Source organism: Malus domestica, chromosome 04 (genome assembly GCF_042453785.1).
Source record: "Malus domestica chromosome 04, GDT2T_hap1".
In the NCBI taxonomy this organism is placed as follows: domain Eukaryota; kingdom Viridiplantae; phylum Streptophyta; class Magnoliopsida; order Rosales; family Rosaceae; genus Malus; species Malus domestica.
Window position 1 is genome coordinate 28,129,037 of NC_091664.1, and position 14,841 is coordinate 28,143,877.

General features: G+C 38.6%; 3 protein-coding genes across 6 annotated transcripts; 2 read left to right on the plus strand and 1 right to left on the minus strand.

Annotated features, from left to right (window-relative positions):
* Positions 1 to 371: 371 nt before the first annotated feature.
* Positions 372 to 1,905, plus strand: LOC103434087 (F-box/kelch-repeat protein At3g06240-like). The gene has a single exon (XM_008372398.3). It carries the CDS (start codon positions 501 to 503, stop codon positions 1,770 to 1,772), a length of 1,272 nt encoding a protein of 423 aa, XP_008370620.1. The 5' UTR covers positions 372 to 500; the 3' UTR covers positions 1,773 to 1,905.
* Positions 1,906 to 8,120: 6,215 nt separating this feature from the next.
* LOC103419438 (uncharacterized) lies at positions 8,121 to 10,398 on the minus strand. The gene is made up of 3 exons (XM_008357541.4): positions 10,109 to 10,398; positions 9,720 to 9,810; positions 8,121 to 8,748 (listed from the first exon to the last, which is right to left on the minus strand). The coding sequence occupies exons 1-3, from the start codon at positions 10,176 to 10,178 to the stop codon at positions 8,616 to 8,618; spliced, it is 294 nt and encodes a 97-aa protein (XP_008355763.2). The 5' UTR covers positions 10,179 to 10,398; the 3' UTR covers positions 8,121 to 8,615.
* A 406-nt stretch (positions 10,399 to 10,804) lies between these two features.
* LOC103433907 (serine/arginine-rich splicing factor SR30-like) lies at positions 10,805 to 14,101 on the plus strand. Of its 4 annotated transcripts, XM_070820019.1 has the most exons (12): positions 10,805 to 10,987; positions 11,070 to 11,166; positions 11,629 to 11,694; positions 11,793 to 11,867; positions 11,971 to 12,073; positions 12,157 to 12,203; positions 12,347 to 12,404; positions 12,999 to 13,075; positions 13,146 to 13,409; positions 13,504 to 13,537; positions 13,667 to 13,740; positions 13,847 to 14,101. In XM_070820019.1, exons 2-9 carry the CDS (start codon positions 11,080 to 11,082, stop codon positions 13,248 to 13,250), a joined length of 618 nt encoding a protein of 205 aa, XP_070676120.1. In that variant the 5' UTR covers positions 10,805 to 10,987; positions 11,070 to 11,079; the 3' UTR covers positions 13,251 to 13,409; positions 13,504 to 13,537; positions 13,667 to 13,740; positions 13,847 to 14,101. The 4 variants fall into 4 exon arrangements, with proteins under 4 accessions (XP_070676120.1, XP_070676122.1, XP_070676121.1 ...); XM_070820022.1 differs by lacking the exons at positions 12,999 to 13,075; positions 13,146 to 13,409 and having other exon boundaries at positions 10,811 to 10,987; XM_070820021.1 differs by lacking the exons at positions 13,504 to 13,537; positions 13,667 to 13,740; positions 13,847 to 14,101 and having other exon boundaries at positions 10,810 to 10,987; positions 12,347 to 13,075; positions 13,153 to 13,218.
* The last annotated feature ends 740 nt before the right edge of the window (positions 14,102 to 14,841 follow it).

Genomic DNA, 14,841 nt, shown 5'->3' on the forward strand with positions numbered 1-14,841 from the left:
GGGTGTGGTTATTAAAAGTTATTACAGGTAGTAATATGGGCCACAGAGTTTATGCAAAGGTTTGTTAACCTAATGCAACATACTATATAAAGAATGTCCAACTGAAAACTTCTCTTCTCTTCCCTTCCCTTCCCTTCCCTTACCATCATGCCAAGTAAAACTGTAAATCTCTCTCCAGTCCGCATATCAATCAATATTGCACATCTTTTTGTCTCTCCCCCCTGCATTCTCGACCTTAAGTATGTTGCCCCAACATTCTTTGGTATGACTTCGACGATATGTTTTCACTATCTTTTTAGTCCTAGCTCAAAAAAGTTTTCTAAATTGTTCTTTGAACTTGCTTGAATATTTTTGTTCTTCGGGATGGAAAGTTTTGCTTCTGTGAAATATCCCTTATCCCTTGTCATCTGATTTTTTTAAAGAAACTATTATTTGACCATTGTTATCATCTGGCATTGTCCGCCCATCGCTACTCATGAAAGGTGAGGATCGCAGCCGAAATGACATACTTCTGCAACATCCCAGACGAAATAGGGTTGGAAATCCTAGCAAGGCTGCCTCCCAAATCCCTAATGCGATTCAAATGTGTCCGTAAGTCGTGGTATGTCCTTTTTAACAATCCCCATTTCGTAGCTGAGCACCTCCGTTTATACAACGACCAACCCTCCAGCTCCTCCACTTGCATCCTTTTCAAGCGTTCTGTCCTCAGCACTACCGAATTCAACAACGAGGAACTCGTGTTTTCATTCCTAAGTCTTCGCAATGACAAAGACAGCGATGTTTATCACAACCCTAATTGTACTGTTGAGGACCTACATTTTCCGCATTCTATGGGATTAAAAAGCAGGGGACAATTTATTGAGCTCCCTGGCCAAGAACTTGGTGAATCTGTGAGTATTGTAGGTCATTGTGATGGGATTTTTTGTTTATATCTTTATACCGGAAAACTTGTTTTATACAATCCGGCAATCAAGGAATTTAGGGTTCTTCCCGAGTCATGCTTCGAAGATGCGTTTTCGTGTACGTTGGGATTTGGCTATGATCCGAAACGTAAAGATTACATACTCATCAGCATCGTATCTTATGGTGAGGAAATATTAGAGGATGATCGTCTCATTATTCATCCTCCCCAAGCAGAAATATACACATTGAGTACTAATTCTTGGAAAAAGATCGGGACAGACTACTTGGAAACAGAAAATACTTATTTTTGGGGTAACGATAATTTCTCGACCTACTTCGAGGGAGTTTTTTATGGGTTGGGATATGAGGAAAAGAAGGAATTTCTGCCATTTTATGGCAGACTTGAAGAGGAAAAGAGGCAATTGGTCATTTCTTACGACGCAATTAATGAAGTTTTTCATGATATATTACTTCCGGATTGTTTCTACGAGTTTCCGACGCATGAGTTCTCGCTTACAGTGTGGAATGAATCTGTTGCTCTTTTTGGCTTTTACCATGGCGAAGATGAAGAACCCTTTGAAATTTGGTTGATGGATGAATTTGATGATGGTTGGACAAAACATTTATCTGTTGTGCGCAAACTGGATCAAGAGGTAGATATTCCATTAATACTTTGGAAGAGGGACGAGGTTCTTTTGGTTGACATAGATGGACGCTTAGCCAGCTACAACTTCAACACCGAAAATCTTATGTATCTTCCTGTTCATGGTGTGTCCCGAGGAGATTTTCAAGCTGTTGTTTGTGTCGATAGTATAGTTTCTGTCAATGGTGATAAAAGGTTAGAGATCAAAGATAGCTTTGTTAGATGAAGTCTGTTGAAAAGATTATGAGAAGATTATTCTAATGGCTTATTCTAATGGGAGCCATTTTCTTCTGTCGAAGATGCTCCACTCACAGTGCATCGTGGACAGCAAGGGTCTTCACATGGACTGCATCATTGTGGACAGCAAAGATGCATCTTCCAATATATTTCTTTATTGCATGCGTGTGTAATATGATGTATATAAATATCTGCTGCTATTGCAACAGAAGATAGATAGAAAATATTCAATCCATTTTTAATATGGTTTCTAGAGCTTTTTTTGTCTAACGACAACGATCCTAGTTTCCTATCCTTCCCCTCCTCGCTTCCATGGCTGAAAACAATGTTCCCGCTAGTTCATCCACCCTCCCGAACAACTCTTTTCATCCGTTTTCCACTGTTGTTAATATCAAACTTGATAGAACCAACTACCCACTGTGGTTGGCTCAAATACTCCCTATCCTAAAAAGTAGGGACCTGATGGGATATGTTGATGGCACGCTGGTGTGTCCTCCAAAGATTGTGACTGGTGCAACCACTCTGAACCCAGCGTACACTACCTGGGTACAACAGGATCAAATGATCCTCAGTTGGATAAATGGTTCTCTAACTGCCACTCTCGTGGAAATGGACGAGGCACCTCTCCATCCACTCGTGGTGCTCAAAGAAGCTACAACCCACGCAATAATAATTATCAGCGCAATCCTTCAGGTAATATTGAAAGATCTGCTTCATATGGTGATCGCATTGTTTGCCAAATCTGCGGCAAACCTGGACATCCCGCTCTTGACTGCTACCACCGCATGAATACTGCTTTTGAAGGCCGAATCCCTGCCCAACCTCTCTCGGCAATGACGTCCTCCACCATCCCCATCAACAAGCAGCAAAATGGAACTTGGCTCCTCGACACAGGTGCCAACGCACATATTACTCCAGACCTTCAGAATTTGGTAAATCCTAAAGACTATACTGGTAAAGATGGTGTGGGAGGTATAGGTAATACTTCTGGAATTTCTATTGCACATTGTGGTTCAACTCAACTTAATACTACTGCTTGCTCATTTGCTTTACAAGATATCCTTCATTGTCCTACTGCTTCTACCAATATCATCTCCGCCCATAGGTTCACCTTAGACAATGACTGTTATTTACTAATCTTTCCACATTTTTTCCTTGTTAAGGACCTCAAGACACGGAAGACGCTTTTCCGAGGGAGATGTGAGAATGGGTTATACCCATTTCCAAATGGCAGTGGTCAACTCAAGTATCCAGTTTCTGCGTTTGTGGGAGTTAGGGTGTCTGTTCAAAAGTGGCATGCTCGTCTTGGTCACCCTGCCAAACCAATAATCAAGTTTTTAATTTCAAATAAATTTGTACCAATTCATGGTACATCTAATGTCATCTTTTGTGAGTCATGTCCTTTAGGAAAGAGTACTAGGTTACCTTTCAGTAAGTCTGAGTCTGTCTCTCAATTTCCTTTGCAACTTTTACATTCTGATGTGTGGTGTTCTCCAATTATTTCTAATGAAGGTTTTCGTTATTACCTGTTGTTTGTGGATGATTATTCCCGATATTCTTGGATCTTTCCCATGAAACAAAAATCTGAAGTTTTTGACATATTTGTAAAGTTTAAAGTTAAGGTTGAAAAGATGTTTAATTGTTCAATTAAAACCTTTCAATGTGATGAAGGTGGTGAATATAAAAGTCATGTCTTTCAAAATTTTCTTGGCGTTCATGGAATTTCTCAACGTTTTTCTTGTCCAAAACATCCTGAACAAAATGGATTGGCAAAACGGAAACACCGACACATTGTCGAAACCAGTATTGTTATGCTTTCTCAATCTCATATGCCTAATAAGTTTTGGTTTGATGCATGCTTAACTGCTACATACTTGATAAACCGTCTGCCAACTCGTGTACTATCAAACATATCTCCTTTTGAGAAATTGTTTCAAAGAAAACCAAATTATGCCATGTTCAAAGTTTTTGGTTGTCGTTGTTTTCCTTGGTTAACACCATATAATCAAAATAAATTACAACAAAAATCCAAGTCATGTGTCTTTCTTAGGTATTCTCTTGATCATCAAGGATACAAATGTTTGGATCTGTCCACAAGACGAGTTTACTTGTCTCGCCATGTCCTATTCGATGAGGATTTTTTCCCTTTCAAGGGACTCACATCTCCTCCTGAAAGCGTTGCATCACAAGGTAACAATCTTTTACCCCAATTATTATTTACTTTTCCCTTAACCTCAACTGTTCCCGTGTGTCCTACTACAACCAATACCCATAGTGCCCAGTCCTCTCTTGATACTTCCATCACGCCACATATCTCTTCCTCTCCTGATCTAACATCTCCACCCCCAATACCATTACCATCTAACCATTCCTTAGGACCCACACTACAATCACATGAGCAAGTGTTAGTCAATTCACCATCTTTGCCAGCTAATGTGTCTAGTGATACTGGCCACTCTATGACTACACATTCCAAGTCTGGAGTTGTCAAACCCAATCCCAAGTATGCTATGCATGTTACCATTAAAGATATTCCTGTTGAACCAACTTGCTTCAGTCAGGCAGTCAAGCATCATGAGTGGAGGGAAGCTATGGTGCAAGAATTTAATGCATTACAAAGGTGTGGCACGTGGAGTTTAGTTCCACATCAATCTGACATGAACGTACTGCCAAATAAATGGGTGTTCAAAATTAAGCACAAAGCAGATGGCACTGTTGAGCGTCATAAAGCTCGGTTAGTGGCTAATGGTTTTCATCAGAAGGCTGGCGTGGATTACACTGAGACTTTCAGTCCTGTGGTTAAACACAGCACCATTCGTTTTGTCTTAAGTCTTGCTGTGTCAAAGAAGTGGCCTGTACGCCAACTGGATGTATCAAATGCGTTCTTGCATGGCTACTTAAATGAACATGTTTACATGCGGCAACCATCAGGGTTCATTGACAAACAATTTCCAAATCATGTTTGTAAGCTGCAACGTTCTATTTATGGTTTAAAACAAGCACCTAGGGCTTGGTTCCAACGCTTCTCAGATTTCTTGCTTCAACTGGGCTTTGAGGAGTCCACATGTGATTACAGTTTGTTTGTGTTTAATCAACGGGGTGTATATCTCATTCTTTTAATCTATGTCGATGACATTCTCCTCACAGGGAATAGTCCTCGCCAGATGGATCATTTGATTAAGAAACTTGGTAGTTTGTTTTCAATGAAGGATTTGGGACCACTAAGTTATTTCCTGGGTATTGAGGTCAAGTATAATGGTGATTTCATGCATCTCTGTCAGTCCAAATATGCTCTGGACCTACTGACTCGAACTAACTTCACAGACGCAAAGCCCATTTCCACTCCAGTGCCGTCTGGTCAGAAGTTGAGTGCCTATGCTGGAGATCCTTTTGCCAATCCAGAGATGTATCGTAGTGTTGTTGGAGCACTACAGTATCTTACGATAACTCGGCCTGATTTATCATACGCTGTGAATCAAGTGTGCCAGTTCATGCACTCTCCAAAAACAACGCACTGGATGGCTGTAAAGAGAATCCTACGGTATCTGAAGGCTACGTATAATCATGGGCTATTGTATAAATCAGGAACTGCGAAGTTGACAGCTTTTTCTGATGCAGATTATGCTGGCAACCCCGATACTCGTCACTCCATAGGTGGTTTCTGTGTTTATTTGGGTTCCAACCTTGTATCCTGGAGTTCAAAAAAGCAAAAGACAGTATCGAGGTCGAGTGCAGAGGCAGAGTATAGGCAGTTAGCTTATACTGCAGCAGAGTTATCATGGTTAAGGTCTCTTTATAAAGATCTCCATCTCCATCTGGTTCAACCAACCATTTGGTGTGACAATGTTTCTTCAATTGCCCTTGCGTCCAATCCGGTTTTTCATTCGAGAACCAAGCATCTTGAGGTTGACTATCATTATGTTCGTGAGAAGGTTGTTCGTGGTCAGTTGTTGGTTAATTATGTGTGTTCCCAGGACCAACTTGCTGACATTTTCATTAAAGGATTGTCTTCGTCCAGATTTCAGTTCCTTATCTCCAAGCTCCCAGTTGTACCACCCCCTGTTAGCTTGCGGGGGCTGTTAGATGAAGTCTGTTGAAAAGATTATGAGAAGATTATTCTAATGGCTTATTCTAATGGGAGCCATTTTCTTCTGTCGAAGATGCTCCACTCACAGTGCATCGTGGACAGCAAGGGTCTTCACATGGACTGCATCATTGTGGACAGCAAAGATGCATCTTCCAATATATTTCTTTATTGCATGCGTGTGTAATATGATGTATATAAATATCTGCTGCTATTGCAGCAGAAGATAGATAGAAAATATTCAATCCATTTTTAATAAGCTTTAGCTAGCAATACAATTCCTCACTTTTGCACGTCATTAAGCTAATTAGCTTGTTAAAAGATATCAGTAGAATTAATCAAATTTTGTTCAAATGATTTATCTTTTTGTTCAAAGCAAGAGTAGTGATACCGCTAGTTCCTAGTTATTGTTTTTCAGCATATAATAATAAACTATTTGAACACGTAAATTTGAACATGCTCTCGATAGAGTTGGGTGCCATCATTGTATTTACTCCACCTGTATTAGAAATCATATCAACAAATGTGTTAGTTTTGTGTGTCCAAATAGTTGCATATATAACAGCATTGGCATTTTAGAAGAGAGTTTGACATTTTTAATTGTATAGGTACTAGGTAGATTATTTAATTGAGTTACTAACTATTTATTAATAATTACTCGAGCTTAATGTATTGGGCTAAATTTAATTTATTTATTTTCTGTTGGAATTTAATTGAGTTACTAAAACAATTATAAATAGCAAATGCCTCCACCCTAAACCTCTGCTATATATAGCCTTATGCTCTCACTAATTGAGTTACTTTGCTAATCGCTTGCATTATTACTCTCTCTCTCTCTCTCTCTCTCTCTCTCTCTCTCTCTCTCTCTCTCTCTCTCTCTCTCTCTCTCTCTCTCTCTCTCTCTCTAATGGGCTTTCAAGAAGGTAACGAGAGCGAGAAAATAGCTAACTTTCCTTGAGAACTGGTTTTTCAAAAAGGTGACAAGGTGGAAGTCTCCAGCAAAGAATATGGATTTATCGGCTCGTACTACGCAGCAACGGTAGTTGCAAACTCGGGGGACTAGTGTTACAGTACAAGACCCTTGTGGAGGAGCACCACGAGTCCAAACCTCTAGAAGGTGTTGTCATGGCGGACGAGGTCCGGCCTCTTCCTCCTCAGCCTTCTCAAGAAAAAGCGGATTTAGGGTTTGATGTCCTTGACAGGGTCGATGTGTTGGACAACAAGGGTTGGTGGGTAGGTACCGTTACTGAGAAGAGAGGGGAGGACGAATACTGGGTGTACTTTGAAACGACTGCGGATCATATTGCGTACCCTAAGAGGATCCTGAGATTTCATAAGGACTGGATCGATGGAATGTGGGTGAATTACAACAAGAAGAAGAGAGCTTTTCGGGCCGACGGAAAGCCGGTGGAGTGCAAGAAGAGAACGCGCGGGTCGATGAAAGGTTTGAAGACTACAAGAAAGTGCGCATCGATGGAAAGTTGGTGGATTGCAAGAGCAAGTTATAAGAGTCAGCATTGTATCTCTTGTTTAAATCTTTAGTGCTAGCTTTTTTTTTTTAGTACATTGATATTTTTATCGATGTACTAGGAGAAATAGAAGTTCAGCTAAGCCACACAATGGGCAGCCAAATTTAGTATCAAATTCGCCATTTACGATATTCGAACCTATGACCTCTCACGTTTAAGCGAAAATAAATACCACCAAACCGTAGTATTGTGACAAATCTTTAGTGCTAGCTAGTCGTTTGTTGATTTTTAATTAGAAAGTACTTTGTTTTTTAGTTTTCCACTCTGATTAATTTCTTGGCGTGTGGTCACGTTTGTGTTGTTCGGAACCTTTTTTTTTTACAAAAGATAAGATAATTCATGTTTTTCTTCAAAATAATATTCAAAAGTTCGTGCAGTTTTGAGTTTATGATTTTCTTCAAAATAATATTCAAAATTTCATGTTCATCATACATCTCAAGATTATGGGCATACTTCCACAAAACCAATAGCTATAGAGAAGAATTCTGTGCAACAGGAATGCCACGGGAACAATATCCACACCGATCATAATTAGCTGTATAAAAAATAGTTAAAAACACATAGCATTGCACGATTGACTTGAAAACCTGCCACCGACGGTGGAATCCCCTACGACGGCCTCTCGCTACATGTCACCGACAAACGATCAATTCACGTTACGAAAGTAGTCATGCTCAGAATAGATATTTAGATTGTGCAGCAAGAAACAGAATAAACAAGAAAGTAAATGAACTAAGGCCGAGGCCTAATTACGGACCCGGCTTCTCTGCCCTCCCACTTCTCATACACTTTTATCCTCTCCTATTTTGTGAGGTCACGATTAAACCGCGTCGACATTTTATATTGATTTTTTATACAGATAATAAGACAAAAAATAATAGTAATATAAAATATTGACGTGACTTAACCGTGACCGCATAAATAGGAGGGGATGAGAGTATATGAGAAGTGGAAGGGCAGAGAAGCCAGGGCCCTAATTACAGCATATTTGGAAATCAGCAGCAGGGAAATCCCGATGCCGGAATTATTACAAAGTTATACAATAATGGCAACTAAATCCAATAATTATTACAAAAAAAAAAAAAAAATGGTTGAAGAAAGGCTGTTCAAATAAGTGTTTTTATTATCCTCCAACTATTTTTTGGCAAAACTTCCACAAGGCCATGCCATGCTACATGGGATTGGAAGTTACCCCATGAAGGGTCGTCACACGCCTTGCTTAATCCTTGTTAAAGTTCTCAATTGGGAAGTACTTCGCGTATTTATCATGCTTTGCTCCACTTTTGTGGTCATAGTACTCGACCACTGCTGCACCGGCTAATGCGGCGAGCGTCAGAGCCTGTGCGTGCAACCTGAAAAACATCGAGGAGTAAGAAGTCAGAAATAAAACACAAGTAGTCAATGTGAATGCAAACCAGAATTAGGGGAGAATTCCCGGTCGACATGGGGAAGAAAAGTTATAACCAGAATAACTGACAATGAGAATTCAATCTGGACCTCCACAATCAAATTAGCAAGAGTTCAGTGACTCTGAAAACTTTACACTCAATAGTCAATACATTGTTTTTTGTCAAATTCGGGAACATAATACCTGCCCGCCGGAATTCATTCTCACATAAATTACAGATTCCGTCCAGTGACGTTGTTGGGAGGAGAAAATCACTAATTCTATCATACCAGTCATAATAAAATTTATAATTGAATGGCAATCTTAACCAAGGCATAAACTTTCATACCCGGGGCCGCCTATGGACAGGACTTAGAGACACAAACAGCACTGGCAGGGTAGGGAATACCGGAACCGACAATGTTTGAGGCATAGATAATCAGCAATCACAACATCCAGTTCAAAGAGAGAGAGAGAGACGAATGCCAAACAAGATGGCATACACATTCACATTACAAACTACAAATAGTATCATTTAATCATCAGAAATGTGCACAAGCTCCCGTGGGTCAAATATTATTTCGACTTCAAACGAGTATGCAACTCTAAACTCTTGCCTCAACAACATTTAGTGAAAAGATCGACCTACCTGTTTCGCATAAAGTTATAAATTAAGGGTTAGGATCCAGAGACACCCATTTTTCGACACATTTTGTAGGCACACCCCGTAATGTATTTCAACAATCTAAACTGTCCATCTTTAGGTGTTCTCTCAACGATCATGCTTATCAAAACAACGTGTCAAAATGTGTGTCAAAACAATGGGTGTCCACGGTCCTAACCCGTTAAGTAAACGCAAATATTCACAAAATAGCAAAATCTGCACATAGCTATCGGTCGAAAAAGAAATTAAGAATCCACAAATTGGAAAACTACCTGGCGTGAATGATCCTCACACTGGTCTTCATGCCGGGCTGAGACCAGTTGTAAGCTATCGAACCCACAATTCCACTTAGCCATAGACAACCTGCAAGCGTTATGGAAAGGAAAATCAAATTTGTCAAAACCAGAACCACAATCTCAATAAATTACATTGGAAATTTGGAATTAAAGCCAAAGGACAGATTTTTTTTCACCAATATCATACAGACGGATGCCGAAATCGATCAAAATTTGAAAACCCAGATCATAAAGCTGGAACCCGAATCAAATAATTCAATTAAGAACACGTATTTAATCCCTAAATGCGATTAAGCCAAAGAAAATACAAAAACATCTTGCGTTTTCCAATAAAAATCGAAGAACAAAAGAGCAGGGAAATTTACCAACAGATCGAAGCTTGTGCTCGACAACCCATTCCCTGAGAGAATCGACCTTGCTCTTGGATTCCGACATTATTGAGAGATATTTACGTCTTCTTCTTTTCTTTTGCAAAGAGAGAATGATTGAAGCGGGTTTTGAAGTTGCGGTCTTGTGGTGGCGGCTTTTGGTTTACGAGGACGCGGAAATAAAACCGAATTTGTGTGCCTGCGAATCGGTGGGCGAGGTCTGCGGTATTACACATGTCCCATATTTTTCATATGTTTCCTTTCCTAGGCTGATTTTTCAGCATCATGTGTTACTGTATAAATAGTAAGATTAGTGTTTTAAAAAATTAATAACTTAAAAAATAAAATTTTACACAACTTAAATAAAAACACTGTAATATACTATTCATATTTCTGTCATAATGAAATTTATTTTCCTATCCTAAGGTCAACTTCTTGTCTTTTTAGTAAATACCGCTGTAAATATTATAGAAAAATAAAAATTTGGAGAAGAGAAAAAGAAAATGTAAACGATTTTGGTCGTCAAGCTTTTTATGACGACCTTTAAATAATTATTTGTCGTTAAGAAGACTATTTATAGAAATAAAAATTTATAAAAAAATATAAATAATTTTGGTCATTAAACTTTTAAGGGACGACTTTTAAATAATTTTTTGTCGTTAAGGAGACTATTTATAGATTTAGCGACTATTGCTGAATTCCGTCACTTTCTAATAGATTTAGCGACTATTTATAGATTTAGCAACGAGGATGCAACGAGCATCCGGATTCTTCCAGAAGCTCTCAAAACTCTCCAGTCTTCAGAAAACTCCCAACTCTATCAGACCATAACTGACCCATAATCCCCCCCCCCCCCCGGCAATCTCTGAATTAAAGGTAAATAAACCTTTTTTTTTTTATGAACAGATTAAAGTTTGGATTTTTATTTTTATGGTTATGTAATTCTGATTTTTTTCAGGGGAGAAAAAATGAGCCGGCGATCGAGTCGCACTATCTACGTGGGCAATCTGCCTGGAGATATTCGTATGAGAGAAGTTGAAGATTTGTTTCTCAAGGTCGCATTTTTTTTCACAATTTTAATTGAAATTCATAATTATTTTCTGATGAGTGTTTAGTTTTTGATATATTTATGTGTGAAAATAAAATTCTTATTTCTATCCATTTTGTTTCCGAATAAGATGAACAATTTGTTAGGTTTAACGATATATTTAATGTTAATTTATTTTTATGTATCCATCTTGATTTTCGGTAGAAATTTTTTGGGCTTCGCCTAATTCAGTTATATACGGTCTAGTGGTATTCTGTCTTAGGTTTGCCAAAGACGAACTTGAACCGCATTATTGCTAGCCCATTGTGAGACTTAGTCTACTCCCCAACCTCCTTATTATAGATAATATCGTTTGTTAAAAAAAAAAAAAAAAAGTCAGTTCTTAATTTTTTATGCTTGCCCTAATTGAAATGTTAACTGCAAATTCTTTAGTTTGTATCTACCTTTAATAGTTCTATGTAAATTGCAGTATGGGCCAATTGTTGACATTGATCTCAAAATCCCTCCGAGACCGCCAGGTTATGCTTTTGTTGAAGTAAGTTTAAATTTCATTTGCATCTACGAGTTTATTTTTTTGTTTGAAAAGTTGCTTGATATTTGTGTAAAGCTTTCAAATTCGATGCTTAATTGCAGTTTGAAGATCCTCGTGATGCTGATGATGCAATTTACGGCCGGGATGGGTATGACTTTGATGGGGTTCGTTTACGGGTTAGTCAATACTTTCTTCGATTGCATCTTCTATCTACCATTTCTACTTAGTGCATATTACTTTATTCTCTCTTTGTGTTAATATTTTTATCTGGCCTTATAGGTTGAACTAGCGCATGGTGGCCGACACTCCTCATCAGATCGCTACAGAAGTTACAGTCGTAGTAGCAGTAGCCGTGGTGTTTCCCGGCGCTCTGACTATCGTGGTATGTAGCGAGTTAAAATAATTTTTGCTGCATCTTTTTGGAGTTGAATTCATTGGACTTATTATTTTCACTCCCATGTGCAGTACTGGTCACTGGATTGCCTCCTTCTGTTTCGTGGCAGGATCTGAAAGTAAGAACCTACATTTATTCTGTAAATGTGTGCTCTTCACGTACATATGATTTCTGGTATTGCATTAAATATTATAAGACTAGATGCTTGAAATATTTTTATCATATGATTGTTAACTATAGTTATTTGTATTTGATGATCAGGATCACATGCTTCGAGCTGGCGATGTCTGTTTTTCACAAGTGTTCCGTGACCGTGGTGGTGAGTTGATTAAGTTCTTGTGTCCTTTTCTTTTCCAGATTCATCGGCTCGGAACATGTACTTTTTTCCTTTTATGTACTTTTATTTTGTTGAAATTGTATGATCGTTGTGTTTATTAGATTTTGAACTTAGTAGTTGTGTTGCTATAATGGCCAAGTGCTTAGCTTTTGCTTTATTGTGGGTCAGATGCGTAATTGTGTTTATACATGTGAAGAAAACTTCAAATTAAATTTGTTCATGATGGGTTCTCAATCTTGGAAGTTTCTGGCATACAGGCCAGCCGTATCTTTACGTTTCCTATCTAGTTGCCTAGTTACCCATATGTGTGCTACAGTTCAAATTATCAAATCCTTTAGATTTGTTCTACAGGATTCGAGTGTTTCCCACCTCTTTTACTTTTAAAAAAAAATTCCGAGCATTGTATTTTGGAAAAGGGTGCGAGGTTGTTATCTTCCATCTCTTTTATTCTTTAGAACAAACTCGGTGTACAAAATCAGTTGTCCTAAGTTTTCGATGGTGTAAAGGGGTTAAAGGGTTTAGCAGGTTAGCCAGTTATCCTAACCTGTTTATGAAGGTTTCCTTCTTTCTTGCCAGATCTGGCTGTTGCGGAGATCTGGGGACTGTATCTTAGGAACTTGATGTGGTGCTCATGCCTGCAAATCTTAGTTGAGGTGACGCGACTTTGTTGATGAGCACCTCTGGAAAAAAAATAAAAAATCTAAATGAAAATAATTTTAATAGTTTTCAGTTCTAAAGATGGATTGCTGTCGAACGCATGCTATAGCTACCAAAAACCGCAAATCAGCGTTGGGGAAGCATAGAGCTCAAAACTTCTACGTTCACTAAATTACGACAAGGATGAGTGGAATTTTTTCCGCTTTTCACGAAGGATTAGATTTTGTGTGATTCTGGTATTTTTATTTCTTACTGTTGTTGATTGGTTTATATTTTAAGACCTGCTGGAAAGATCATGGGGTGCTTGGTGTAGAGCATCTGAAGATAAAGGTTTATGATTTGTACTTTTCTACGTTTCCAATTACGTAGATATTAACTTGGATAGTGTTGTGGATATTAACTTGGATTCTTGGAAATATTGCAGATCTGGGACAAGATCTAGGTCTCCGAACTCTTCTGTAAGTTCCGTTTTCGCTCTGTTTCATCTTGTGTTGAATTAAAAAGGAAACAATATGGAAAACAAAGTGAATCATAAAAATGCATTCTTTTATTATGTGCTCCTAATAACAAAAATTGATGCTTCACAGCCTCGTCCCAGGACTCTGAGCAGACCGAGCTCAAGATCCAGAAGCTTGTCTCGGTCTCTTTCGCCTTATGCACGGTATTGCCGAAATTTTTCCTGATTGTTACTCCAGCTTGTTCAGTCAAATACTTGTTATCCGCACTTTTTACCTAATAAGCAGCTGATTTGAGTAGTTGCATGTCAGGTACCAACTATGGTTGTGATTTCCAGGGGAGCTCTGAAGGAAGCGTCTTTGTAGGCTCCAGACGCCGTCGTCTGAGTATCGGTGGTCTCTTCAGAGACAGGAAGTTAGGAACTAGATGTACTATAGAACACACATTCGGATTCAGATTAGGACGTACCTTGAACGATCGTGATTTGCATCTGTGAAATCTGTGACGTTGAAGTTAGTGTCATGTATTAAAAGTGATCTTCTTAACCGATGCCGTCTTTTGCTGAATTGGTTTGTGTTTGTCCCGCGTTTGCGTTGCTAACGTCTGAATTAGTAATAGTCTTATCGTTCACTGAACCTTACACGTTTCGCATATTTGTGACTAAAATCTTGAAGGTCGGAGATTAATTACTCATGAAGAAAACCGATTGATTCGAATGCTCACCAAAATCATGGACTGGATAGATAACCTTTCTTTAAAATGAAAAATCATTCTCATCTACTTTCAATATGCCGTATCCCCACTACCAAACAAGGCCTTGGCCCCTAGTTAAACGGTTACTGTAATAGGGCAGAGATCCACTTTGGTTCTTATTACGGTTACCGTAACAAGACAAGACAATCAGTAACGACTCGTTTTAATTCATCCTGTAGACTCACCTTACATAAACCAAGAGCTCCGGTTTCTCTCTCACACAAACCAAGAGTTCGGATTCCCCAATCCTTGGGCGTCAAACACTAAGGTCTGAAGAGATCCAAATTCATTGGAATTGGGTCGCACTGCATCAAATATAATATAAATAATTAACTTTTATCCGCAATGAAAAACAAATTATTTATTTTAGAACTTGTTTGGATGTGTTTTTAAAATGACTGAAAGTGCTTTTAGAAAAGAAAAAAAAATGTGGGCTCCAAAAGCACTTTAAGTGCTTTATGCAAGAAGAACTAGTTATACGCTTCTTCTAGGAAGCACTTTAAATGCTTTTCCAAGATTTACTTGCATATTTACTAAAGATTGGTTTTCAAAA

Coding starts and splice junctions, on each gene's coding strand:
- LOC103434087 (XM_008372398.3), top strand. CDS start 501: ATGACATACTTCTGCAACATCCCAGACGAAATAGGGTTGGAAATCCTA.
- LOC103419438 (XM_008357541.4), bottom strand. CDS start 10,178: ATGTCGGAATCCAAGAGCAAGGTCGATTCTCTCAGGGAATGGGTTGTC. Junction 9,811..10,108: donor GCACAAGCTTCGATCTGTTG/GTAAATTTCCCT, acceptor TAACGCTTGCAG/GTTGTCTATGGCTAAGTGGA. Junction 8,749..9,719: donor GTGAGGATCATTCACGCCAG/GTAGTTTTCCAA, acceptor GATGTTTTTCAG/GTTGCACGCACAGGCTCTGA.
- LOC103433907 (XM_070820019.1), top strand. CDS start 11,080: ATGAGCCGGCGATCGAGTCGCACTATCTACGTGGGCAATCTGCCTGGA. Junction 12,204..12,346: donor TTTCGTGGCAGGATCTGAAA/GTAAGAACCTAC, acceptor TTTGATGATCAG/GATCACATGCTTCGAGCTGG. Junction 13,076..13,145: donor GCCTGCAAATCTTAGTTGAG/GTGACGCGACTT, acceptor TAATTTTAATAG/TTTTCAGTTCTAAAGATGGA.